The sequence below is a fragment of the Malus domestica genome, chromosome 05, assembly GCF_042453785.1.
Source record: "Malus domestica chromosome 05, GDT2T_hap1".
Lineage (NCBI taxonomy): Eukaryota > Viridiplantae > Streptophyta > Magnoliopsida > Rosales > Rosaceae > Malus > Malus domestica.
Genome location: NC_091665.1, coordinates 31,629,942 through 31,655,759, shown reverse-complemented (window position 1 = coordinate 31,655,759; position 25,818 = coordinate 31,629,942). Strand labels below are relative to the sequence as shown.

The window sequence follows — 25,818 nt, the reverse complement described above, 5'->3', positions numbered from 1 at the left end:
CCCAGTTGCCTTGGCAATTTCATGTGGGCTAGAGCTGCTCTAAGTCAGCTATTTTCATCTCTCACACACCATCTGCTAGTAGAAACTAGTACTGGCATGCTTGTAATTTCTAAATTCATGTTCATGTAAATTCTCGGCCTACATGCAAGATCCATGTAGAATTTGGGGGATGAACAGCATCATTAAAAAGAAATGACATGAAAAGAAAACAATAGATAAAGAGGCAACGACAACAAATAGAGAAGACCGATGTAAATGAAAGCCAAACAAAGAGAAAGAAAACCAAGGGAAAATAAACCACAGAATTTTCCAAAATATTTCTCGCATGAAATTTCTCAATTTCTTCGCTCATCTTGGCAAACGAGGGAGTTAGCCTTTTCTACGGTCCAACTCCCGATTTTTCCTTGAATTCTAAATATTTTCCCATCATCCAAACACATGGTAAGCAGAACTATCTAAATAGAAAGCTATTTGTTAAGGTAGATGTACATGGGGAGAGTGGGTTTGGCTTTGGACCTATATAGAACTCTCTTGTTCTTGAATGTCCAGTTCTCAATTGTTATCACCATCTTGCCAGGTTCACTAATATAGAAGGAGTTTCTAACACTTTGTCCCAATCTCTTCCTTTCTTGGAGCAGAATCTTGTATGAGCCTTCATCATCAGGTACAAACTCCTCCTTGTAGTACACATCCCATCCCACCACTGTTAGATCCCACACCATTGTCAATCCACCCTAATCAATCAATTAAGCACACCCAAAATCTATCAGTTAATCAAGATTATTCAAGCATAAAGCTAGAGACAAACTTTTGGAGACCAACTGATGTGAAATACTTTCGTATTTGCTTTGAATAAGTACGGTTGAGGGCATGCCTGGACGTAAAACTAATGAACCCTTGCCTCATCATGCATCGAACTAAAGAGTATTTTTGTCACTATGACCACCACAAATTTCACATGACGGTACAAGTTTGCTCATGATATCTATTATCAATATTATACCTTAGGTTTGAGACATCATTAATGTTCAATTACATTATAACACGTGAATTAGTAACATCAAGTGATAGTTTAACTGTCACACTAAAAGATTTCTCCAATTTAAAAGTAGATAATTGAATTTATGAGAAGCTTAATATATTTGTTGTTTGAAGTAATACCTCAGCAACTGGGATTTCGATGCAGGCATTTGTGCTCGGTTTGACTTTGAGCCTTGATGCTTTGTCCTCTGGTGTGAAATCACCATCTTTCTCTCTTTTGAGGCCACCATACTGAGATGGGAGTTCTTCTGGTTCTACAAACCTTTTCGGTAAATTTCCAAGCAAATTTGTGAGAGAAAAGAACATAAATTAAGCAATCAAACATTAATTAGTGAAATGTTATATAGTAATCTCACTTGAGAAGGGTTTTTGTAACATTTGAAGGCCTGGCAAACACGAACTTCTTTTTGGTTCTTTGACTTAGGAGCCTTGATCTGAGCACATGCACCACATAATACCAAATTGGAGCATTTATCACAATCTGCAAATTAATCAACCAAACTTATTTCAACATTTGTACAAAATATTTCAGCGTGATCATAACCTCAAATTTGAAAGTACTACTTACATTCTTTTGGATGAGCTCTGGATAGTTTTCTTGGAGCAAAACTAGGGTTTTGTTGCTAAGAGAACGAAGCTCCTTCATGTCCGGCCCCGGCGAGTGCTTCAAATCGGTAACGTGAACCATAGAATCCACTCCTCCGTCCTTGAAGCTAAGTTTTTGAATTCCCCTTTCCATAAACTGAACCCTCCACCTCAAAAACTCTTGCCGTTTCTCCTCAGAACCAAAAGTCCTATTGTACAATTCCCTATCTCTAAAAGGCCCATAAAATGTATAACACAAAGGGTGCCCTTCCTTGTCCACACTATTCAAAAACACCACATTCTTAAGATCACACCCCAACTCCTCCTCCAGAATCTCATCCGTTTTGTATTCTTTTCGCCATTTCAGCATCCTTCGCAGCATCTCGAACGCTTCCAGGACCTTGTAGTCTTTTGCTCTCAAGAACTTGAGCAGCACAATGTCGGTGCCTTGGTGGCCTTTGCTTGGGAGTAAAGGCACCCCCCAAAGAGTGATCTCCCACGGCTCCATCTCCCGCCGGAAACTCTCGTCCGGTCCAAGCTTCTTGTTGGGTTTTCCCAACAGATAATTCCCAACAATTGCATCCTCAACCCTGCACCTCAATTCCATCAAGGCTCTCTGCTTTTTCTTCTTCTTGTTCTTGAATTCGACAGACGGTGAATTTACATTTCCACCCTCCTGTTCTACATCACTTTCTTGATCTTCACTAGGGCTATTTTTGCTTACTTCTTCATGGGTGCTTTCATCCTCGGTTTCTTCGACACGATCATCCTCGACATTCTCTAATGGTGTCTCTTCCTCCTCTTTCTTCTCCGTCATCGTGCTTTCAGGTTCCCGGTGCTGCCAGAGTTTCGGTGCACACAGCTCTCAGGCAGTTATTTCCAGAGGACTAATTTTTGGTGGTGAGAGGATTCAATGGTGGAGAATTGAGATCGACATGGAGACACAAAAATTTGCAAAGCTTTCTTCTTTTTTACCCTTTCCTTTTTTCTATCACCTCAAACTCCAAAGCTCTCTTGGAATCTTCTGTGCCTATGAAGATGAAAACAACCGTGAGTTACCCTTGGCGCCAAATTTAGATTGTGTGATGATTTTTTTTTTTAAAGGAAAAAAATAATAATAATCATCACACAATCTAAATTTGGCATGCGATAAGATATTTAAAAAATATTTTTATAACCAGTCGCTAATTTGTTGATGATAAATCACAATGTATTTATAATTTTGTATCAACTTAAATTCGATAATGAAGTTTGGAAAAAGAAAATTCGATAATAAAATACCGTTAGACCAACTCATTATATGCGAAGCAATCTACGATTAGATTGGTCCAAAATTGTTTTAGAGTGTTTTAAGTTTTGACATGTGGTAGGCTGGCATGGATATTAGTGGGCTCTTAATGAATGGAAGCTAGGAATACAAAAGATCTTTCTTTTCTTTTCCTTTCTTCTTTTTTTTCCTTTTTTTTTTTATTAATTTGTTTGAGTCAAACTTAGTTTTCAGCTTTCTTTAAGGGATTTAAGTTAATAAGTTGGCTCTATTTTGTTAAGAAGCAAAATGAGAAAGAACAGAAAAAAGTTTTTTTATTATTATAGTCTATACCGGAATTTAGACGGTTAGATTTTTGTGACTTTTCGATCAAATAAAAAAAAGATCTTTGACCCTTCATTATCAATGCAATACACTGAAACATTGTAGTGGTTTTAAATTTTCCTAAGATAAATGCTAAAATGACTCTCTCAAAGTGAGACTCTCTATGAACTCTCCGACACCTCATAGTTTAACGTCAATTGTCGTGCCAACATTATAAAAAAATTGTGTAAAAAAACATGATTAGTTAATCTCTCAACCCCTTGCACATAGTTCTGCAACTCTGTTGGGGACTAGTTTAATAATTTGTTGGTGTATGCCTAAATTGGCCAACATGTTACATTTGGGCAACTAACGTGGTACTTGGCAGATTGGCAATGACTACGTTTCACTAACCAGAACGTGTTACATGACTCATTCTCCAAGTCACTATTCCAAGTCTCCAAGTTATCTTGTATTCCCACGCACTCTCTAGTGCTTTTACATATACGCTCCAATGTGGTGTGAACTTGTGATTATAACAACTTTCAACAAAAGCGCTTATGAGCAGACTACTTTCTACATAAATATTCTTAAGCAAACCCTAATGCGGTCAATCTTGAGACAACCACACTCTGTAGATTCATTGGTCTTATGCACTCCCCTCTTTCTTTCCGGCCATTTAGCGGAAACTTAATAAAAAACAAGCAAGGGACAAAATTAAAAGGAGTGCAAGAGGTAAAAAGAAAATTGTAAACCACCACTCCCTAAAAGTTAAAAAACACAGTAAATCATGTAAAGCTTATTGCTTTGTGAAAAATTGAAACATTATCAGTCTCCAAATCAAACATAACCAAAAGGGGTGAATTTTACATGCCTAACACAGAAGATCTATTTGCTGAATTTCATGCCTAATTATAAAAGAACAATCCAGCAGCCACACAAATCTTACAACCTTTATGCACAGCAATTACATGAAATGTGAGCAAAACAATCCGTATCTACATCATAAGCATGGTTATCTAGCTGAAGCCTGTAGTAGCTGCATCACGACTCCCGATACTTGGTCAGGTCAAATGTCAGAGTTTCCGAACAGCTGGAATAAAGCAAACACAGTTACTGCATTACTAAACCGTATAGAGTGAATTGTGAAAACTTATCGATGTTCCTAGTTTCGTGTGAAGCTCACCTCCTTTCGCAGTCCCTGTAAACCCCAACTAAAGCATCAGCCTTGTCGTAGAAGCTATCTTTTAGAGATATTACAATGCTCTGAAAACCATTGCCTCCCTCATCATCTTGGTTAGCCCTGGCTCCTTCACGTGCCTTTGAACGGATGAATCCAGCAACCTTAGCAACATTCAAGTTATCTAGTGCAGCATCGACTTCATCCAGTATGAAAAACGGTGAAGGCCTAAAACTGAACCCATGCATAAGAGGAAATAGAACTATTAATATACATTACTATTGTGGCAATCTCCATATACACACTAAGTTCCATCCTGAAACTTTCATGTGTGATAGCCTGTAAAACTTAAAGGTAAAAACTCTTCCATTGGTAAAAAGTTAAGAGACACGCCTGTGTATGGAAAAGAGTAATGCCAATGCTGCAACAGTTTTCTCGCCGCCAGATAGTTGTTCCATATCACGAAAGCGCTTTGTTGGGGGCATAGCAGTGTACTTAATGCCATGTAAAAATGGATCATCTTCATTTTCCAAATTTAAATATGCCGTCCCACCCAGTGGATGTGTGTTGCTCTTTGTCAGTTGTTTGTATATCTTATCAATGTTACTGGAAATATGTTGGAAGGCATCCATAAACAACTCGTACCTGCATTGACCAAAACAAGAAAACAAAAAAGCTAGCTGCATTACAATAAAAAACCACAGAACATATAGTTTGCAGGAGATCACCGTAAAACAATACATTACTTTGCTTTTCAAAGGTGGAAAATTAAAATTTCTCTTTCTAGTTCTTATCCTATAGAAAACGTCTATTTAACTCAGCAGAATTGCATGCCAAGCATCTTTAATAGTGTAGAAGCAATTAATACCTCTTCTGCTTAACTGAGTTAAACATATCAGCTTTTTCCTTCTCTTCTATTCTAGCCACTTCAAACTCTTCAGTTACAGCTCTTTCCTTTTCTTTTATTGCCTCATATTGGTCCAGGGCCTTCAAATTTGGAGCTGTTTTTTCAATTTCTGAAATTACGGCATCCATTTTTTGCTTAAATTCCACCTCAAGCTTCTCCCGTTCAGAGGGCCTTCTGTCCCGCATATGAGACTTGTTTAACTGACTAAAATCGAAGACTGGGCCCATTGGGGAGGAATCAATCTCCATTGGGTCTGAGATGATGGGAAGGTTTATTTGTTCTAATTCACATTTCTCTACTATTTCCTGCTTCTGTGACATCAGCTGCTCAATCTGTGACTCCTGTAAGGTGAGAAAAACATACGTAAGCCTTTTAAATTTACCTAGAACAAGGTACACAACTGGTGAAAAGAGAACTGACTCCAACCTTAGCGTGTATCTGTCGATTAAGTTTGGATAAACTTGTTGTAGCTGTAGAACCCCGCTTGTTCCATTCTTGGATTTCCTTCTCACACCCTTCTGACTTGGATTTCCATTCTAACGAATGGGAAGAGACATATTAAAATAAAAAATAAATGAAGAATGAAGAATAAATTGGCTTGCTGACTAGTTTGAATAACTTAAGAACTAAATCTTGAGCTGATTGAATAGAAGCTTCAAAATTTCATTTCTTGGAAAACAATCCCATTTCATACCTTGTATTTCTTTCTTCCACTGATCAATCTCACCAGAAGCTTTTTCTGCTGCTGACTTGGCTGCAGCCTCTTCCTTCTGAACCCGTTCTAAAGCTTTTTTAAATTTACTAATAGAATCTTGGAGTTCGTTAATTCGTGATTCCATGTCCCGGTTTTGCTCATACTCTAACCTGAAAGTAAACAAAAATAAAAGCATTGCATCATATAATCTGAGTGAGTGCCACAGCTGCAATACAACTAGTACTCAGAAATGAGGAAACTGTTTTGATTCCGAAAAGATATAGGAAACAAAGAAAATGAAACTCTTAACAGGTTTAAACTGACATCTATGTTGATATTTGCATTTATTGACTTGAGAGCGAAATGGAGGGGGAGGCAAGGACGTACTGGTATTTCAACTTTGACAGCTGGCTACTCAAACTAAGCCTCTCTTCAGCCATATATTGGGAAGCCTTGAGTTGATTTTCCTCATACTCACGGATGTTTGCCACCCCAACAGATTTACTAAAATCTTTGTAGATTCTGTCAACAATTTCATTTATCCTCTTCTCAAGCTTATTGATTTCCTTGCTCCGCTTATCTACAGCTTGCTTTAACTGCAAGAAAATTTGAAAACAGCTGAAACTACAGGCTTGAATTCAAATATTGCAAGAAACTAGACGAAGAGCCTTGTCATCATAAAAATCAAAACAAAAAACCTTAAGAAGTTCAGGACTGCTGCGATCAATCTCTTCTTTTATATTCTGCTTTTCCCGTGCCAAGGTTGCAAGTTTGTCCTTGATGCTTTTCTGCAACAAAAATTATCTTATTTGTCCATCCAAGAAAAATAATAATTGCATAAGACAAAATCAAGAAATAACAATGTCATTTTGCAGTGCATGCAGCCCACCCCCACCCCAATCCACCCACCCAAAAATAATAAAATAAAGGGGTAATTGACCTTAGATGAAGAGAAAAATCAGGATTGAGTGAGGTCAATAAAGAGATAGATTAAGGACGGGTATGGACCTTAGATGGAGAGAAGAATTGTTTATATTGACCTTAATTGAAGAGGATAATTGATTCAATTGATCTATGCTAGAAAGTGGAATGACCATTGACCTATGTTGAAATATAAAATGATCTATTGACCAAAACCGGATTTCCTACAAAATAAAACCTTACTTATTTCAAGTATTTGAAACTGGCCACACCTTTCCACAATTCCATATCTAGAAATCATATTATTTTTCAAATCACATACAATAACTCATAGCAACAGGCAACAGCTCTAATTTTCAACCTCCATCTTCCCTTCTGGATATAGAGTATGGGTCACGTTACTTGACACAAACAAAATCAAAATGTCATTGACACAAACAAAATCAAATGTAAGGATTTCTAAAGAATTTCTATCCCACTCAAGTTATGGCAGAATCTCAAGCCATTTTCAGAATGTTATATGAAACAATTCTATGCTAACCGCTAAACAAAAGTTCCAAGGACCTGAGCAGGTATAATCTGGCTGAAGGACCAAACCAAGATGAAAAGTGGGTATGGATAAAAAAGTAAATACCTATTGCCACCATATTTAAAGCTTCAAAGCATGATAAACTAACAATTAAAACCATTCCGACAAGCCTTCATCTGTAGAATGGAAGAGAATCGATGGATTTACCTTCTCAATCTCTGCATACTGGATTTTTTTTTGGAGTCCACTAATTCTACCAGTTGTCTCAGACTCTTTTATCTGCATCTCTCTAATTGACCCTAGCTCTTCCAACTCTGACTCAAATTGTTCTTTCTTCTTCTTTAGTCCTACAGAACAAAAACAGTTAAAGCCACATCCAAAATAATCCCAAAAAAATCAAATTCAAAACAATAAGAGAAGTCAAAAACAACCTTCAACTTTTTTATCGTCCCACTGTTTTGACCTTGCTTCCATTCCACCACTTGTACCGCCAGTCATTGTGCCAGATTTGGCAAGCAGAATTCCATCAACAGTTACAACTAATTTATATCGGAAACATGAAAAGGTAAAGACCTAATTCAATAAGAACATGATTTGTTAATACACAATGTGAAACTAATTACCTTTGAACCTCTCACCAGTCCAGCTGAGACGCTTAGCCTCATCAAGTTCATCACAGACAAGAGTATTGCCAACCGCAAAAAGAATTGCCTTCTCCAAGGCAGGATCGAATGTGTGATTTGTTAAGTCCACAAATCATAGAAGCTTTTTCAGACTTTCGTGCATAAAATCACAGTTTAATCTCACAACCAAACCAAAACAAAAAGAAGAGAGGCCAACACACATAAATTATAGCATGGCATAATCATGACATAACCAACAGCAACAAGTTGATAATAGTCACCAGAATACATCCAATGGTGCCAAAAGGTTTAATCATCAGTTAAGTAACTCAAATTCCTTTTGGGAGGGAGACAATTGTAAGGGAGTCGCATGAAGGAAACATCACAGAAGATGAAAGAAGAAAAACATGCACATGAAATCACGCATAGGCAGAATTGTCAGCTGACCAGAATGGAGCACCTGAAAAACACATGGACACGGGCAGCAAACATACCCAGGCTACTGTACTGTAAGACCATTACCAGAAGACAGATTATAGAAGTATTGCATTGCTAAAGGATATTGAACTACATCAAAGATCAGCTTTGCAGTACCACCTAAGTTGCGCAATCTCTCCATTACGGGCTTCACACGGACAGACTGAAGAGGTATGAATGTCTGAGGGGGAAGCCTTTGTTCTTTCAAATACTGCAGGGATGCAAAACGTTCAGAACCAGAATTGCATTCACATACTTCAAAAGTTTTGTCAACCCCACGAATCCAGTGATGGCCAGTCAATAAACCAATAAACAACCCAGCTTCGTGCAATATTTATATTCAAACACACAACCAGCAAATATGTACATAGAAATTGAAAAGGAAAAAAAGCATCTGCTTTTCCTAGATGGAGAGGACTGCATTCAAAGCCAGAAGATGAAATGCCCTCAAGTATTCAGTATGCAAACAGTAGGATAGTTAACAGCTACAGGATGCCTCATCCATGCTTAGGGGTCAATCACATTTATGTTTTAGCAATGTTCAGTGAGTTTGAAGCACAAAAATGTAAAAACTACCTATAAAATACAAAAGCGAAGTATTGATAGTTGATGTCAACAGTATAATTTAGATAAACACACTACGAAAGGAGATAAACTTATAAGATCATAAAGAACCTTGATGCATTCCTTTCCCGTTTGTTCGTCCTCAACTACAACTGCATCCATAAATTTACCCATGGCAACAGTAACAGCGAGGTTATACTTTTTCTGTGTTGGCCTACAGAGTTCAGTCATACGACCGTGGACACCGTGAAACAGGCGTTTGAGAGTCTCGACTGCCTGAGACAACCTGGAATCCCTCTCATTCTCATATCTGTCAGCCTTCAATTCCCGTAGTTGCTTATCTATTTCATCAATTTTTGACTTCAGATTTTCATATTTCGTTCTGTATGCACCAAAAAAGACAATGGTAAACATGAATTCAATGCTTTTTTGTCTTAATTTCTGGTAAAACAACAAAATAAAATGACAAAATATAAAACACAACCAAATCAACACATAAGACAATGGGGTGGCAGCACGATACACCTGCCTGGCCTGTGAATTTTTAGATTGCATGGCATGCAGTTCATTATCCAGATTTTTAGCTTCATCCCTATGTCTCGCAGAATTTTCTTTAATTTTTTTCTGCCTTGTTTGCATTTGTTCCTCTTGTTCCTCTAATTCAGCCTCCCGACTTCTCAACTGTTGAAGATTTTCTTCCAAATTCTTTTGAGCTTCAAGATCAGCATGTTGTTGCCTATCCAGGACCTCTTTCTCATCTCTTAGCCTTCCAGTTTTCATCCCAGCATCTTCCTTGCTGTAACATCAGCATCTCAATGACAATTTAGAGAACCATATCGCGAAGAGAAACACTAGAGAAAGCACAATGGCTAAATGAATGTAATAAAGAAAAGGGTAAGCAGGGCAACAAGTTCATTCCTTAGCTTAAACTTGAAAAAAAAAATGGTATTTAGCCCAAGGAAAATATATTTTGGTTGAATAAAAGTAAAGAGCCAGACTACCATCACAATAAGATATACTGGCCATATAAAGCAGGAATCACCAAACACTTACATTCGAAAGTATTCCCTTAATTCAGTATCGTCTAACTTCAGTTTGTCGCCACTATCTCGGCCTTGTTCATGTAAATCTTCTAGTTTTGCAGTCAGATCCTGTATTCCCTTCTGCAGCTGTTTTATATCCTCTTTATGTCTTTTCCTTTCTTGTTCTTTCTTAGCAAGCTCCTTCTCACTTTTCTTGATTTTTGCATTTATACGAGACATTTCCTCTTTCAGTTTCAGAAGGTCTGGTTGCTGCAAACAGAAATACAATATTAGATGACCAATAATATTTTCCTCTTCAGCACAGAAAAATACTTTATGCAGTAACAGAAAAGTAAAGGTCATCATATTAAAATGGCAACAGAACCAGCAAGATATGACAAATATACAAGGACCACCCTATATTTCAACAACATCTTATAGTTCCCCAGTTTGACTACTATGAACTACTTAGTCATCACCAATCTTAACCTCATTGGTTCAAGGGTCGACCAGAGCCCAATTCAACTCAAATTAAACTCATTATAATAAATCTCGAGTGAATTTTCTATGTCCCATTGAAGCCAAAGAAACTCACACTTTTGTCAAGTTTACTATTTCTATCTGAAATCTTCTTTTCACATTGTGCAATTTCTTTCAGATATTTTGCTTGTTCTTTCTTCTTATTGTTTGCTTCTAGCTGAAACTCATCAATTTCTTGCATAACTTGTTCGCGGCTTTTCTTTTCAGCTTCAAGCTCCTCAGTCATTTTTGCAATATCCTTTTCTATGTTGAACAATTGCCATAAAGAATGTTCTTTCTTCAAAGATTTCTGCAGGACAAATAGATAATCACACAATTAGCATATTACAACTGTTAGAAATTATGAGGCAGAACATTCAATGGCAAACACTTAAAGCTATTAAACTTGTATAAATAACAAACTTCAAGACCAAAATTTAGCTTCGAGAAAAGTTTGGCATATTAACGAATTCCCCGCTTAGCCTGCACTGGATTTTTTTTACAAATCTTGTATATGCACACACAAAGTACACTAACACATGGACACAAGACAGATAGTCTGTGTGTGAGTGAGTGTGTAAGTGAGTGATTGTGTATGTGCATGCGTGTGTGTGTGTGTGTGTGTGTGTGTGTGTGTGTGTGTGTGAGAGAGAGAGAGAGAGAGAGAGAGAGAGAGAGAGAGAAGAGAGAAGAGAGAGAACCAAGTGTTTGCAAAGCCCATTTAGTATGCTCTTTCCTGAATTACATAATTCCCTACGAGTTTGAGATTTCAGCCTACCTTCGCATTCAGTTTGTCTTTGTACTATTCTTCCCTTTTGTGTATGCGTGTGTTTGGTTAAGGGATGGCAAGCTAGAAATTTAAGCATCCAGTTTGTGAGAATCCAAGTAATTATGAAACTTAAACATTTTCAAGGACAACTAACTGCAATATTGCAGCTAAAGCAGATATGGTATTATGACAAAACATGCATATGCATGCGTGAATGCAGACATGTAACCCATGTATGTATGCATGTAAATGCAAAAGCAGCTGCAGCTCATATGTGCACATGTATGAAACCAGCAAAGAAACCTTGAGATGCGCACCAGTTGATCTTGCAGACGGAGGTGTTTCTCAGCTTCTTCTTTCTGTTCTTTCTTTTGCCTCCTCTCCAATACTATTGTTCTCTTTCTCTGATAAACAAGACTTGCTTTTTGTTCAGCTTCGGATTTTTCTTCTTCATATTTTTCATAGTCTCTCTTGAGTTCATCAGACCCAGAGATCTGCTCAAGAAGTGCAGTAAGTTCCTTGGGATTTTTGGAGGCAATAGACTCCACATCGCCCTGAAATAAAAAAGATAAAAGGTGGTTAGAACTTAGAAGTCACCCTAACTTCCTATTGACATATCAGAACCACCGTAAGAGCTCCAATATGTCTTACGGTATTTGAAAACTAGTGAACAAGGCACAGTTTAGCATGTTTATAAACTTCCTTTTAACACTTAAATAGCCGTTAGGCAATGACTCGACACTCTATGACCACTCATTTTTCCCCTTTTATGATTATGACTACTCATTTTCCCCCTTTGACCTAGAATGAATATACTCTCCGATGCAAACAAGATGCAACCGACGGTACTAACTCGGCCACTACATACGACTCAGTGATAGATGCTAAAGTGATGGAAAGTTGGAAACTATAGACAGGGAAATGAAATCCAAATTACAATTTCAAAAATGAAGTCTACATTGAGTCTCATAATTTGAATAGTTTCTGAGAAATCATATACATTTGAAAATAAATAGATATATATACATTTCTCCACTACCACACAGCGTGGCAAATAAAAAAAATCGAACAGAGAAATGAAGTACCCTAAGCTCACATTACGTATCGATACTGCGAAATTCGAAAGCATTTGATCTTTTAAATTAACCTGAAAGACGAGGAAATTCCGGGCCTTGACAAGAATCCCAAGAGACCTGAGCTTCGCATTGTACTCTTCCCACGTCACAGACGCCCCATCGATACGGTACTCGCTGCCCGCTCCGCCGGTAATGGCTCGGGTGAACTGGAGCTCCGACCCGCTGGCCAGCTGGTAAACCAAGCGGACAAAGGCCCTGCGGCCCTTCTGGTCCTTCTCCCTGTCGTCGAAGGCATAGATCAGGTCCTTGAGCTGGGCCCCACGGAGGTGGCCCGTCCGCACGCCGAGAACGAAGCTTATGGCGTCCATGAGGTTGGACTTTCCGGCGCCATTGGGCCCAATAATCGCAGTGAAGTCGTAGAAGGGGCCGATGGTCTGGAAGCCCTTGTAGGACTTGAAGTTCTCGAGCTCCAGGCGGAGGATTTTGCCCTGAGAGACCAGGGACGGCATGGCCGGTCGAAGCAAAACTAGGGTTTGGGAAAAAGTGGAGATTTAGGGCTGGATTCTGAAAATTGAAGCTACGGATTCAGGGAATAGTAGCAGAGCGAGTAGATTTACAGAAGCTTGAGATTTTTCCGGATAAGGAAGTGCGATTTTCTTGGGAAAACGGAGGGAAATTGAAAGTACGGAGAGGAAGGGAATTGGCGGGAGAAGGGGAGTTTTGCACAAGTAGAGCTGAGCATTGACATTTTTCACTTCGCTATATATCGAGCCCGTCGCACAGCATCCTTTGAAAAAAAAAACTGTTTTCGCTGCAACGTGAGAGTAAGCTCATTTGTTTATGCTTCATGTTTTCGAGTTCACTTTTTTTTTTTTTTTATACCTATTTTTTATAAAAATACATCAGTACTAAATCAGTACTCAGTAGATCCATTTTTAGTTGATTTTTGGTATTTTGTAATGCGAATACAAGATTATTTGGATTTTGGTCCCTTTCTAGCTTTCTGGTTTTCTACCATAATTTTACTAAATCTTCAATTTTTCGCACAATTACAATTTAATGATATTTTTCTTTATCATGTGGTTTAACTGAATCCACATCTCTTGTGATATAACGTCATTGGTATGAAACGAGGCATATTTGAGTTTAAAGTCGTAAGAATAATAGAATATAGGTTGATTGATTGCCGTTTAGATTGTTCTTTGCATCAAATATTTAAAATAAAAAAGCTTCATTGGAAAGATAAATTTATAATTCTCAGTTTCTAAAATGTTGTTATTATTAACACTCAAAAAAATTTATTGTACATTTCAAATTTATTATATTTTGAAAGAAACTACACTTATTAAAAGTGGACAAAAAAGGTTTATAGTGCCAATAACGACACTTGAAATGGGATCAGGATCCTCTCCTGAGCAAATTGAGAGGATCCTCCTGACCGGGTCCATCGGGCCGTTCAAAATTCATCCAACGGCTACAATTATTATAATTTTTAGTGGACCCCCCTATTTGTAGCCGTTGGATAAATTTTGAACAGTCCGATGGACCTGATCAGGAGGATCCTCTCCATTTGCTCAGGAGAGAGGATCCTGATCGCTTGAAATGGTCCGTTTTCAATATACTGTTGATATTATAATATCATCAATATTTGATGGTGATGGATATATAAAAAAATAGTTGATACTTATATTCGATTATTCATCAATTGAGATTTAATTTCGTACTCCTTTTTAATCTAATAAAAATAAAAGAACCTCAACGAAAACTTTCGATACTGTTCATTTGGCAAACCAGCTATTCATCAATTAAGAAACAACAGGGAAAAAAAGCTTTGCATGGATGAATATAATGAACCGGTCACAGGAGCAATAAATATTACAACGTTTACAGAAACGATTACTTACTATGAAAGGAAAGAAAATGGAAAAACCTCATAACCGAGGATTGGTCTTACAAATAAAACGTCATCTGCGTGGATGCAGCACGGCGGCGCAGCCGTCACAACGAAGCATGGATATAGCTAAATGTATCGAGCTTGATTCCTTCATTCGCCTAATTTTTCGCTGCTGGACCTGGGGTCTTTGTGCGGAGAATCAACTATTTTGGTTTCGCTATGTTTTCCTCCTACCTCAGCCGATGAGCTGCCTTCAGAAGCACTGCTGGATTTGGTGCCTTGCTGCGAAGAATCAACTATTTTGGTTTCGCTATGATTTCCTACCTGAGCGGACGAGCTGCCTTCATTAGCACTGGAATTTTCGGGCAGTTTTCCATCATGTTTTTGGGTGTCTTCCAAATCCTCGCGCTCAGTGGCGTTGGAGTTTCCAGGCAGTTCTCCAGGGTTTAGACCAGCTTCCATCCCCTCATCCCAGGTGATTGCAGGATTTTCAAGCTGTTGGATTCCAGACTTTTGAGAAGCTTCCAATTCTTCGTACTTGGAAATGATCTGTTGGAGTTCTTCGTGAAGGAATAGGGCCTCAAAGAGCATCCCTTCATCATCGGTAGTGGTTTCTATGATCCTTTTAACAACGGGCTGAGACTCCTTGCACTTGTCCAGCATGTTTAAGGTTAGTTCTTCCTGCAATCAAGTATTCCATCAGCTTTCATGTCTTTCTGCCCACAAGCTGATCTTCGAATAATGTAAAGAGTGAAACAACATTCAATTACAGCAAAAAGGCAAATATGTCCTAGAAGAATCATTTTCATGTATCTAAATAAGTATTAATGTTCATCCATATAAATGATACAGAAAGGAGATACACGAACGGCCATTTTCAATTGCAAACACTCTAGTGCCCCCATACTTGCACGCTCGCACCCCGTCATAATGCATGGCACAGATTCGAGTCCATACCACGGGTTCCAATGTACGAGATCAACATTTCTACCTTTTATATTAACGAGAGTTTAGTAGTTCATCCATATTGTACTTGTAACTTGGGGCAGAACTTGATGTCAGAATAAACAATTATGACAAAAGGAATATGACCAACATGAAGAGTTTTGAAAAAATTACGATACGAAGGAATAGTATTGCTTTCCACTAAGAAATCAGAAATACCTTCAAAGGTTTCGGATCTGTTTCAGTATTCAAAATACTTGACAGAAGTTCAAGGCTATTGCGAGCTACAACAAGAAGTTCTTTTTTGTCTTCAACTGCTACATTTTGATAGTTAAAGGGGAAATCACTATGATTTGCTCCTCCATGCAATCCTGTGTCAGGTACAGGGTATCTTTCAGGGGGAGACAGCGGGTCATGAACATATGACTCCAAGGTAGACTGCAACGAGGGCGAAGCCCCTTCTTGTGCTAAAGGATCGGTGCTTCTCTCTCTCAAGCTCTGCATAACACCCAGAAAAAAAGCTGGACATCAGCCTCTTAATAACTGCAAAACTAGGACTGTTACGGAAAAAAAAATATAACCCAGTGAACATGTCCAGACAGACCAAAATAACAAACTGAATGGCAGGGTAGTTGACATCACCGACAAAATTGTAACTTGACTACGGGACATTTGCTGGCTTAAAAACCGTAATTGTAGGTAATACTCGAGCCAACTAAAGCCTATAAAGACTCTTTGTTTTATATTGTTCTTTTACGTTTTTATGTCAAAATGTCGTTTTTATGGCTCCTAGTATAGATACTCAAGGGGGAACTTCTTGTTCGGAAGATACCAGCTGCTGATCCAACATAAATGCCATTTTAAATATGTTCACTCTTCTTTTTGCGAGTTTGATTTCCTTTTTCTATAATTTCTGTGATTGAATATAAATATCATTCTTCCAAAGACACTACCAGGACCAGTTTAACCATTTTATGTAATGATCTAAGATTGTGCATCTAAAACAATAAAACTGTTGTTAAGTTGCTGGCCGTGGATCAGCTTCTTATGAGGGACAGCAAATGGTAGGGGTTTCATGTGATGAACAAAACTACTCTCTGATAGACATGTACTTAACTGATGCCGGGAAACAACTTAAAATTCAAAAATGCAATTGAAAGGATAAAAATACATGATAAAATACTTGATATCCAAAACAAAGAGGGCTCACCACATAAGTTTGATGAAATACAGGCAGATATGCAAGATCCTCAGACTCTCCCCAAGCCCTAATCAATTGCATAGCCCTTCGTCTATTTTCATGATCCGTTTGCGGATTATCAATCATCCTAAGCATCTCCTCCAACACCTTCTCAGATGCAACCTCCGAAAACACCTTTTCGCAGTTCATAGTACAAGCCTCCAACAAGTCAAGACTCAGCCTCTGGCTCACCACACTCTTACCCGTAATCTTCTTCTTTATGGCCTTAACAACTTCGGACCCACTAAACTCTTCACTATTGATCATTGCACATATCCTCAAATTCATACCCCAATTCGGCTCCTCCATGGTCTCCAGAGTGGCCTCGTCGATCATCTTTGATTCCGGGGTCGGTGCTTGCAGAATCTCCTTCATTTCCTTCATTTTCCCACTTACCATTCGACCCATTTGAGCTCCACCTATCTTTAACCTCTCCCCCAACTGAGATAGATTCAACTTGTCCATTATTTTACCAGTCTCTTCACTTTTGGATAAATCACAAATGCACAACCCTGATTCCAATAAAAGTAAATAAATTACAGTGTTCATAGTCACAGAACTCAAATTTAAGCTATTTTACAGTAAAAATGGAATAAATTGTAGCTACATAGAAAATACAAATTTAAATCAAAATCAAAGTCTAAAAAATATGTGATTTATTGGGTTTGGCTCTGAATCTCTGGTTGATTCCTGGAAACATTTCACTGTTCTTAGTCTCAAGTTTAAACAATTTAACAGTAATATTCAATAAATTGCAGCTCAAAATTAAATATAAATCAAATTAAAATTTCGGTTTTGCTCAGATTCTCTTATTAATCCAGAAAAACACCAAGCCAGACATAAAAATTTAGTTTTTTTACTTCTCCATCTGATACTAAAACAGATCAATTGAAATTTATGAACGGCTGAAAAATCCAACGAACCTGCTGTGACTTTCGGGTCTGCGGAGATTGCAACTGATGAATTTTCAGGCTCTGCTTGGAATCCTCGAGCTTTTGGAGAGAGAATCGGAGGCTTTTGAGTTGGAATTGGCCTTAAAGCTCTGAACTTTAGAGAGAGAAAGCGAGGGGAGCGGGAGAGAGAGAGAGAGAGAGAGAGAGATGGGGACGGTCAAGACTGGAAACAAACAAAGATAATGCGTGGCGGAAATAAAATAATGGACACAAGGATTTTGCCTCGTGGGCTTTTGGTGGATTCTCTTGCCACGTCGCTTTTGATGTTTGGGGTTGAAGGCAGATGGAAGACCACGTATCCTCTCCGAATCTAAAAAAACAGAGCTCAAAGATCAAATAATCCGGACCATTGAAATTTGATTCAACGGCTACAAATAAAAAGCTTTTCTAAAAGTTATAATAATTGTAATCGTTGGATTAAATTTTAACAGTTCGAATCATTTAATCTTTGGGCTTCGTCATTTTAGATCCAGAGAGAATTTGTACTCCAGATGGAAATGTTTGGGTTTAAAGGCAGATGATAATATTTATGAAAGCTTGGTTTGATTGTTCGTCCATGTGAGACTTTATCTTCACATTCTAAAATGCGTTGATCACCACAGGCCTAAAACAAACAAACTTACCCCAATATATGCTATAAATTGTACAGTTTAAGATTTTCCAAGAAATAGGACATCAAACTAGATTGTAAACAAAATTGATGTGAACCTCGGTAAAAAACTTGTCCGAAGAAAATCAAAACTTCGATGGAGGTAAAAAAAGAGCTCCGCACATACTTTAAATACCATGTCAAAATAGTGTGGAAAAAAAATCCTACTGAAGCTAATGCAGACGAGCAATTTGAAGATGAGAGTTCATGTGTATGACTACATTACCATTGTTGAGTCCTCATATTAGTGCATTGCATGGAGGGATAACCTTGCTCATTAAGTGATTGAGATGTGCCCTTTTGTTTTAAGTTGATGAAGACATTAGTTGTCGTTTTCAATTGTAATTTTTGTAATAACATTTGGATTGTTTCTTTTGTTTCAAGTTAAGAAAGTCACCATTGTTTTATGTAATAACATTTGGAATGAAATGCCTATGATTTCTAATATACAAAACGAGGAAGGTGAGAACAAAATATTATTGGACAACTAGTAAGGATGGGTCATTGCTAAAATTAGATAATGACCTGACTTGACGAGCTGACACTAGTTCGAAAATGGTTATTGGGGAAGATAGATGCTATGATGGAAGCTAAACTTCCAGGGTGTGGATTAAAGGCGTATCCACGATCCACATATTGAATCACAAATCAAAACATTGAAGGTAAAATATTTTGCCTTAATTGAGATGCTAGCTCTCAACGAATTTGAGTGGAATGAAGAGAAAATGATGCCAGTTTGTGAGAAAAGTGTGTATGACGAGCGGACGAATGTAGGTATATACATGCCCTTGCTAATTTAATGTATTACTTGTTGGAAAATATTAGTATTTAAGTTTATTTTAGTATTTGGGTTTTGCTTGTTAGTTTAGAATTTGGGCCTAACCCATCCGAGTTAGGGCTTCTTATGTTTAGTTCTCTATAAATGTTGCTTGTAATTTAGTTTGAAATAAGTGAGTCACAATGTAATCTCTTAGGGTTTTATAACTGTTTCGGCATTCTCGTTTCTTTTAATAATATTCTTATTATTTTGTTAGTCTTGTTCGTTGCGCACTCTGATATTCAACTTGGTATCAGAGCAAGTTTGATCCTTCGAGATTTAATCTGCTTCAGGTTGGTATCTGTTTGCTTGTTTTCATTGTCGTTCGTTCATTTTAGATTTAATCTGCTTCATGTTGCACCTCTTCACCTAGAAGAAGAGAGAGAAAAGAAGGAAAAAGAAGAGAAAAAAGTTGTTTGGAGCCTTTGAGGCCCCCACAGGCAAAGAAAAAATATGTGTTTTTTTGTTTGTTTGCTTAGGTTTGTATGAAAATCTTGCATTGGCATCGGCATCGATATTGGTATTGGTATTAGCATCTACATCAGCATCGGCATTGGCATAGGCATCAGCATCGGCATTGGTATCGGCATCGGAATTTGGAGGCCTGCATCCACATCTGCTTGTTGGCAAACTCATGTCGTGTACCGCCATGAGTTTGACGGGGGGTGTTGGAAAATATTAGTATTTAGGTTTATTTTAGTATTTGGGTTTGCTTGTTAGTTTAGGATTTGGGCCTAACTCATCCGAGTTAGGATTTATTAGGTTTAATTCTCTATAAATATTGCTTGTAATTTAGTTTGAAATAAGTGAGTCACAATGTAGTTTTGTAGCCGTTTCGGCATTATTGTTTCTTTTAATAATATTCTTATTATTTTGTTAGTCTTATTCGTTGCGCACTTTGATATTCAACTTTACTAGCCCTTTATACACGCTCACACTTGTAGCAATTTATTATTAACATCTATTTCTTTACTTTATATATGGAGACTAGCAGGTGCTCGCGCACATTTTCTGAGCAATTTCATTTCATTTCATTTTGTTTTTTTTTATTATGAAATGGGATTAGTTTTTAAATTCTAAAAAATTAACAATATTAAAAAAAATGTTATGAGGTTGTTGTAAAAAACAGTAGTTGCAAGGTTTTTGTTAAAAACAGTAAAATTTATGTTCATGTAATTACTAAATTGTTCATATTTTTTATTTGAGTTCAGTTTTGACGAGGGGGTTAAAATGAAGTTTTGGTTGACAACTAGAGTTTTATTAATAGGTAGTTTAGATTATATTATTTTTTCACAAGCTATTTATGGCAATATCCTAAGGTTAGCATATGAAGTATTGAGAAATTTTGAAAAATAGCCAATTTTAGAGGCAAGGATTGAATTATAGCCAAACTTTATAACTTCTTATAAATCAAACCAAAAATTCATATAAAAAGTCTTAATTACCCATAGTAATACTAATCCTCTTATCTTCCCTTCTCCTTTCACAAACTCGAGCATAAGAGAAGACAGAGTGAGTTAATATAATGCAACAGATAATAACAATAACTCTGCTCATGATTATTAAAATAGGAAAACTAACGAAAAGTCCAAAAAAACTTCATTTTTAATGAAAAATCATTTTTAAAGGTACAATGAATAGTACCAGGGAAATGTATAAATGTGATTTTTCGTTAAAAGTGAACAGTACCGGAAGTGTTTTGTTAAAACTTTCTATTAAAATTAGTAGCATGTCTTTAATATGCGGGTTATTGCTTCCACCATATTGGTCTTATTTACTTTCCTTCAATTCTTGATTGCAGAGAGGGTTCCTTGCTTAACTTGTTCCGATTACGAATTAGGTGTTGGTGCATGATTTTCTGGATGCCAACGTGATTGATCTCAAACCAGTTTTGACATACAAAATTACATAGATGCTTACAAGTCAGGATCTCCCAAGATTGTTATTATTTTCATTTTTTCCAAGCTGGGATAATTTATCCTCAACAATGAGGAACCAATTAGTACTGTCACTCAATAACGATACTTACAATTTTACTTTGATTGATTACTTAGAAATTAGGGTAAATTACATAAAACTACCTCAACTATTGGGTCAATCATAGTTTCATACCACATCTTTAAACCATTTCAATGGCATACCTCATCTTACGAATTTCTTACAATTTCATATCTTTCGTCAATTTGTCTATCAATTCCTCTATTAAATAGTGACGTGGCTTGAGACGAGATCCACTTTTTATTAAAAAATTAATTAAATATTAAAAACTAAAAAGATAAAATCATTTAATATTTTTTTTACATGGGGACCCACCTCTTATCTCCCTCACCCTTTCTTTCCCATCCACCCGTGTCCTCCCAACCTTCCTTCAATGACAAAACCAGAACCCACCACCGCCTTCTCTTCCTCCATGTCCACCTCCCCCCATGGCGCTCATCCCCATCCCCATCCTCCTACACACCCATCACCCTCACCAAATTAATCATTGTAACCAATTTCAAACAAAAACCCCAATTTCACCCAAACCCTAACCCTAAATTTTGATTTCGTCCGTTTCGGAGAAAGCTTCGGGCTTTGCTCAAGGGTTTGTGGGTTTTGGCTCAGGGGGCGGGATGCAGCTGTGCTTGGGTTTTGGGGTTGAATGAGAGTGGGTTCAATCGGGTTTTTCTGGGTTTTGGTTTGGGGTTCGAGAAAGGAGGCGATGAGCGAATTTGATGTGTCGTGGGAGGGGGAGGGAGTGACGGCAGAATCAGCCATAAGAGAAGAGAAGAATGGGGAGAGAATCGGCGAAATCGATCACTTGCAAAAAAAAATTTGGATTTTTTTGTTTCAAAATTTATTTGTTTCTAGGGAAAGAAGAGAATAGTGGGGGAGTGGGATGAGTGGTCGGGGAGGGTGGGTGGGGGAGATGTTGGTGTGGGTAGGATATGAGTTTAGGGTGGTTCTAGTTTTGTGTTGGGGGAAGATAGGAGCGGGGAAGAAATGGTGAGGGGGATAAGGGGTGGGTCCACCATGCAAAAAAAAATAAAATAAAATGATTTTATATTTTTAGTTTTTAATATTTAATAAAATTTTTAAAAGAGAGTGGGCCTCGTCTCAAGCCACGTCACTATTTAACGAAAGAATTAACAGACAAACTGACGGAAGGTATGAAATTGTAACAAATTCGTAAGATGAAGTATGACATTGAAATGTTTTAAAGATAGGGTATGAAATTGTGATTGACCCAATAGTTGAAGTAGTTTTATGTAATTTACCCTAGAAACTATTCTATATATTTTCAGTTGATACACCACATGCCAAGGACATGTATTTCATCCTTTTCAATTTCCCCCTTGTGTGCATAGAAATTATTACAACAACTCATGCATTAAACAGAACATTTCACTTTGCCTACTAAGCTTAGGCAAAATGGTACCATACGAGCAACTCCACCCATGGAGTCTTCCCCCTGGCAATCCACTATTGAATCCACCATATTGAACAGTAACTGCCTTTAATGAATAGTAACTGCCCTTAATGAACAGTAATTGCCATTTGCATCTCCACCCTTGGAGCCCTCCCCCCTGGCAATAGGCAATAAAATATTAGTTTTTTTTGTTTGTTTAAATAATACAAAATAAAATTATTTATAATTTCGGATAAGATTTTTTAAATCGTTCTCGTTGTGCCGCGTGTCATTTTATAAAAAAAACAATTATTTAGCGATGGATTTCGATAAGATTTTTATCCAATGTCATCGTGCCACATGTCGTTATCTTTTGAGAATCTTGTCTAAAGATTTTGATCAGATTTTAACTCATTCAAAATTGCGCTACATGTCATTATCCGAAAAGATAATTATTGGAGATCGATTTCGATAAGATTTTTATCCAATACGATCGTGCCACATGTCATTATCTTTTTAGAATCTTTGCGGATAGATTTTGATCAGATTTTTAACGAATGACGACATGCCACGTGGCCTTATCTACAATCCAATCCTTTCTGAATCATCCATATAATCCACCATCCATCCTCACAAATCTCACACCAATTTTCTCAACATCTCTATCTTATTATTCATAGTTTCTGCTTCTTCTTCACCATCCATCCTTACAATGTCTTATTCTTCATCAAGGATGATGTGGGAAATCGATCAGCAAGAGGAAGAATTGTTTAACCAATGTGAAGGAATGTTCAACCTTCAGATAGCCGAAAATGAGATGGAAGAGGATGAAGAGCGTAGAAGGAGAGATGATGAAACAAGAATGGCCAGAGCCTCACATTCCCGTCGAGTCATCCAGACTGTTGCTTAGATATGCAGGCCCAGCCATTCAAGAAACCTTGATAGAAACAGGCAACGACGGGGTGAAGAGCTGTTGGACGATTACTTTGTCCATAACAGTGCATTTCCTGATACATACTTCAGACGCCGTTTTAGAATGGAACGACATTTGTTCAACAGAATCATGACTGATGTTTGCAACCATGATTCTTACGTTGTGCAAAAGAAGAATGCTTGTGGTGTTATGGGTCTCCTGCCTTAGCAAAAAATCACTGCTGCATTGCAGATACTTGTGTATGGAGCATCTGCAGACCAAGTGGATGAGATAACGAGGATGGGGAAATCAACCATTCTTGAGGCCTTAATGAGGTTTTGCGGAGCAGTCGAATCTTTGTACACCGCAGAGTACCTCCGAAAACCTACTCACATAGACTTGCAAAGGCTTCTGAAGAAGGGCGAGATGCGAGGTTTTCCTGGGATGATAGGAAGCATCGATTGTATGAACTGGACGTGGAAAAACTGTCAAAGTGCATGGCAAGGCGCATATGGGGACAGAAAATGAGCAAAATCTATCATTTTGGAGGCAATGGCATCTTTTGATACATGGATATGGCACACCTTTTTCGGGGTTCCGGGGGCTCAAAATGATCTCAACGTCCTTGTCCAATCCCCAGTGTTTAACGACGTCCTGCAAGGAAGGGCACCAAAAGTCACGTACATCGTCAACGGACGTAGGTACGACGGGCCATACTACCTAGCTGACGGCATTTACCCACGGTGGGAAACATTTGTCAAAACATTGCCACGTCCGCGAAGTGCAAAGGAAAAACACTTTGCAAGCTGTCAAGAGGGGTGTAGGAAGGATGTGGACCGTTGTTTTGGTATCCTTCAAGCTCGTTGGGCGATCGTCAAGGATGCTGCTAGAATGTTCGATGTAGAGTCACTTCGATCCATCATGATGACGCGCGTCATTCTTCACAACATGATTGTGGAAGATGAGTTCGATTATGATGTGGTTGATGAATATGAGCCAGAGCCAGACACGATGAACAATTCAAGAACACAGATATATTGTGCGCATGATGCCACCGAAGAACCCGTACAACACGAGCCATTAGAAAAGGATGGACGTTACAATGAAATTGTCATTCAACGATATACTACACTTCAAAGGTCATCTATGCACAATGATCGGCAAATTGACTTGATAGAGCACCAGTGGGCATTGAAACAAGCTGAAGATACTTAAGTTTATTTAGTATGTTTGTTTGTATTTGCTATGTTTATGTAATTTTATTTGGTGTGTTTTTTGTAGTGAGTTTTTTATTATTTGGTATGTTTATGTAATTCCATTCGGTGAGTTTTTTAGTTTTATTTGGTGTGTTTTATAATTTCATTATACGTGAACAATTTGATGAATAAAGATTCTATTATTAGGTAACAAAATAATAATACAAACAAATAATTATAATATATTCTTAACCCATCCGCATAATTTGCCCCACTTCGAACATTACTACTAGCTTGTGTCAAGGCATCTCTCCACGTACTAAAGGAATGGCAAAGTATTTTCCAACGACTGGACATCGATTCTTTGGTTCTTTTCCCACCTATTTGCTCAAGAAATTTGGTATGAATTAAACTCCACATTTCTCGCAACTACATCTCATTACCCGTAAGGGAATTATGAGTAACTTCAACCCAGCTAGTGCACAACGCAACATCTTCAAGAAACGACCAATTCGTACCTGCATCAGTAGTCATTTTGTGGAAAAAAAAATTGGATTGAAACTTTGAGAGAAAGATAGGAATTTGATTGAAAGTAGTTGAGAAAATATGAAATTGTGGTGTAAGGTAGATAGAGAAGAAGTGGTATTTATAGAAAAGTAAAAATAATTTTTTACAATTTTTTTAAAATTTTTATTCAAATAATTAATCTCTGCCGTTGGATTTTAAAAAATTTGAATTCCAACACTCCAGATTGTGCCACGTGTCACAACGGTAATTTCTCTTAATTTTAAAACTATTTTTTTTAAAATTTATAAAGCAGATTAATATCAACCGTTGATCTCAGATCAAACGGTTGATATAAAATCATCTTTTTTTTTTATTACTGTTGCAAATCGGATGGCTCGTATTAAAGAGACGTTGGGATCGAACGGACCGTGGGAAGCCACGTGGCTTCCCAACGATCACTAGGTTTTCTGCTTCGCGCGAGCCCGTGCCCTGAAATCCGGTCGGGCGACGTGCCCCCACTCGAGAGTGAGGGGCACGCGCTTGACACAAAAAAAAAATTAAAAAAAAAGGCCAGACTCAAGCCTGACGTCACGGGCCTCAGGCCATAGACCTGTTGATTCCCCACCCTCATGGCCCTCGGGCTCCCACCCTCACTCGGGCTCTCCAAGGCTAGAGGCCTACCAACCGGCCCTCGAACCCTTTCTTGGAGCTTGTCCCCCGAGCAACCACCATGGGTGGACTTGCTTTAAAAGATGAGGAAATGGCTAGTGCCGGGGCGTTTGCTGCCCGACTATCGCAACAATTATAGCGGCTCAACTAAATAATACAGTGGTTTTAAC

The 25,818-nt window shown here is 37.9% G+C and overlaps 3 protein-coding genes across 3 annotated transcripts; all 3 read right to left on the bottom strand.

Annotated features, from left to right (window-relative positions):
- Window positions 1–228: 228 nt before the first annotated feature.
- LOC103428003 (patellin-4-like) lies at window positions 229–2,590 on the bottom strand. The gene is made up of 4 exons (XM_008366094.4): window positions 1,610–2,590; window positions 1,398–1,522; window positions 1,162–1,303; window positions 229–734 (listed from the first exon to the last, which is right to left on the bottom strand). The coding sequence occupies exons 1-4, from the start codon at window positions 2,441–2,443 to the stop codon at window positions 468–470; spliced, it is 1,368 nt and encodes a 455-aa protein (XP_008364316.2). The 5' UTR covers window positions 2,444–2,590; the 3' UTR covers window positions 229–467.
- Window positions 2,591–3,984: 1,394 nt separating this feature from the next.
- Window positions 3,985–13,332, bottom strand: LOC103428004 (structural maintenance of chromosomes protein 1-like). Its single transcript, XM_008366095.4, has 18 exons — window positions 12,549–13,332; window positions 11,719–11,955; window positions 10,709–10,942; window positions 10,145–10,383; window positions 9,621–9,887; window positions 9,203–9,473; window positions 8,614–8,738; window positions 8,051–8,160; window positions 7,859–7,966; window positions 7,635–7,774; window positions 6,676–6,765; window positions 6,365–6,573; window positions 5,978–6,147; window positions 5,710–5,819; window positions 5,245–5,624; window positions 4,770–5,021; window positions 4,383–4,610; window positions 3,985–4,289 (listed from the first exon to the last, which is right to left on the bottom strand). Exons 1-18 carry the CDS (start codon window positions 12,984–12,986, stop codon window positions 4,241–4,243), a joined length of 3,657 nt encoding a protein of 1,218 aa, XP_008364317.2. The 5' UTR covers window positions 12,987–13,332; the 3' UTR covers window positions 3,985–4,240.
- Window positions 13,333–14,295: 963 nt separating this feature from the next.
- On the bottom strand, window positions 14,296–17,761 carry LOC103428005 (TOM1-like protein 2). Its single transcript, XM_008366096.4, has 4 exons — window positions 17,480–17,761; window positions 16,527–17,068; window positions 15,536–15,814; window positions 14,296–15,052 (listed from the first exon to the last, which is right to left on the bottom strand). The coding sequence occupies exons 2-4, from the start codon at window positions 17,019–17,021 to the stop codon at window positions 14,522–14,524; spliced, it is 1,305 nt and encodes a 434-aa protein (XP_008364318.2). The 5' UTR covers window positions 17,022–17,068; window positions 17,480–17,761; the 3' UTR covers window positions 14,296–14,521.
- Window positions 17,762–25,818: the final 8,057 nt, after the last annotated feature.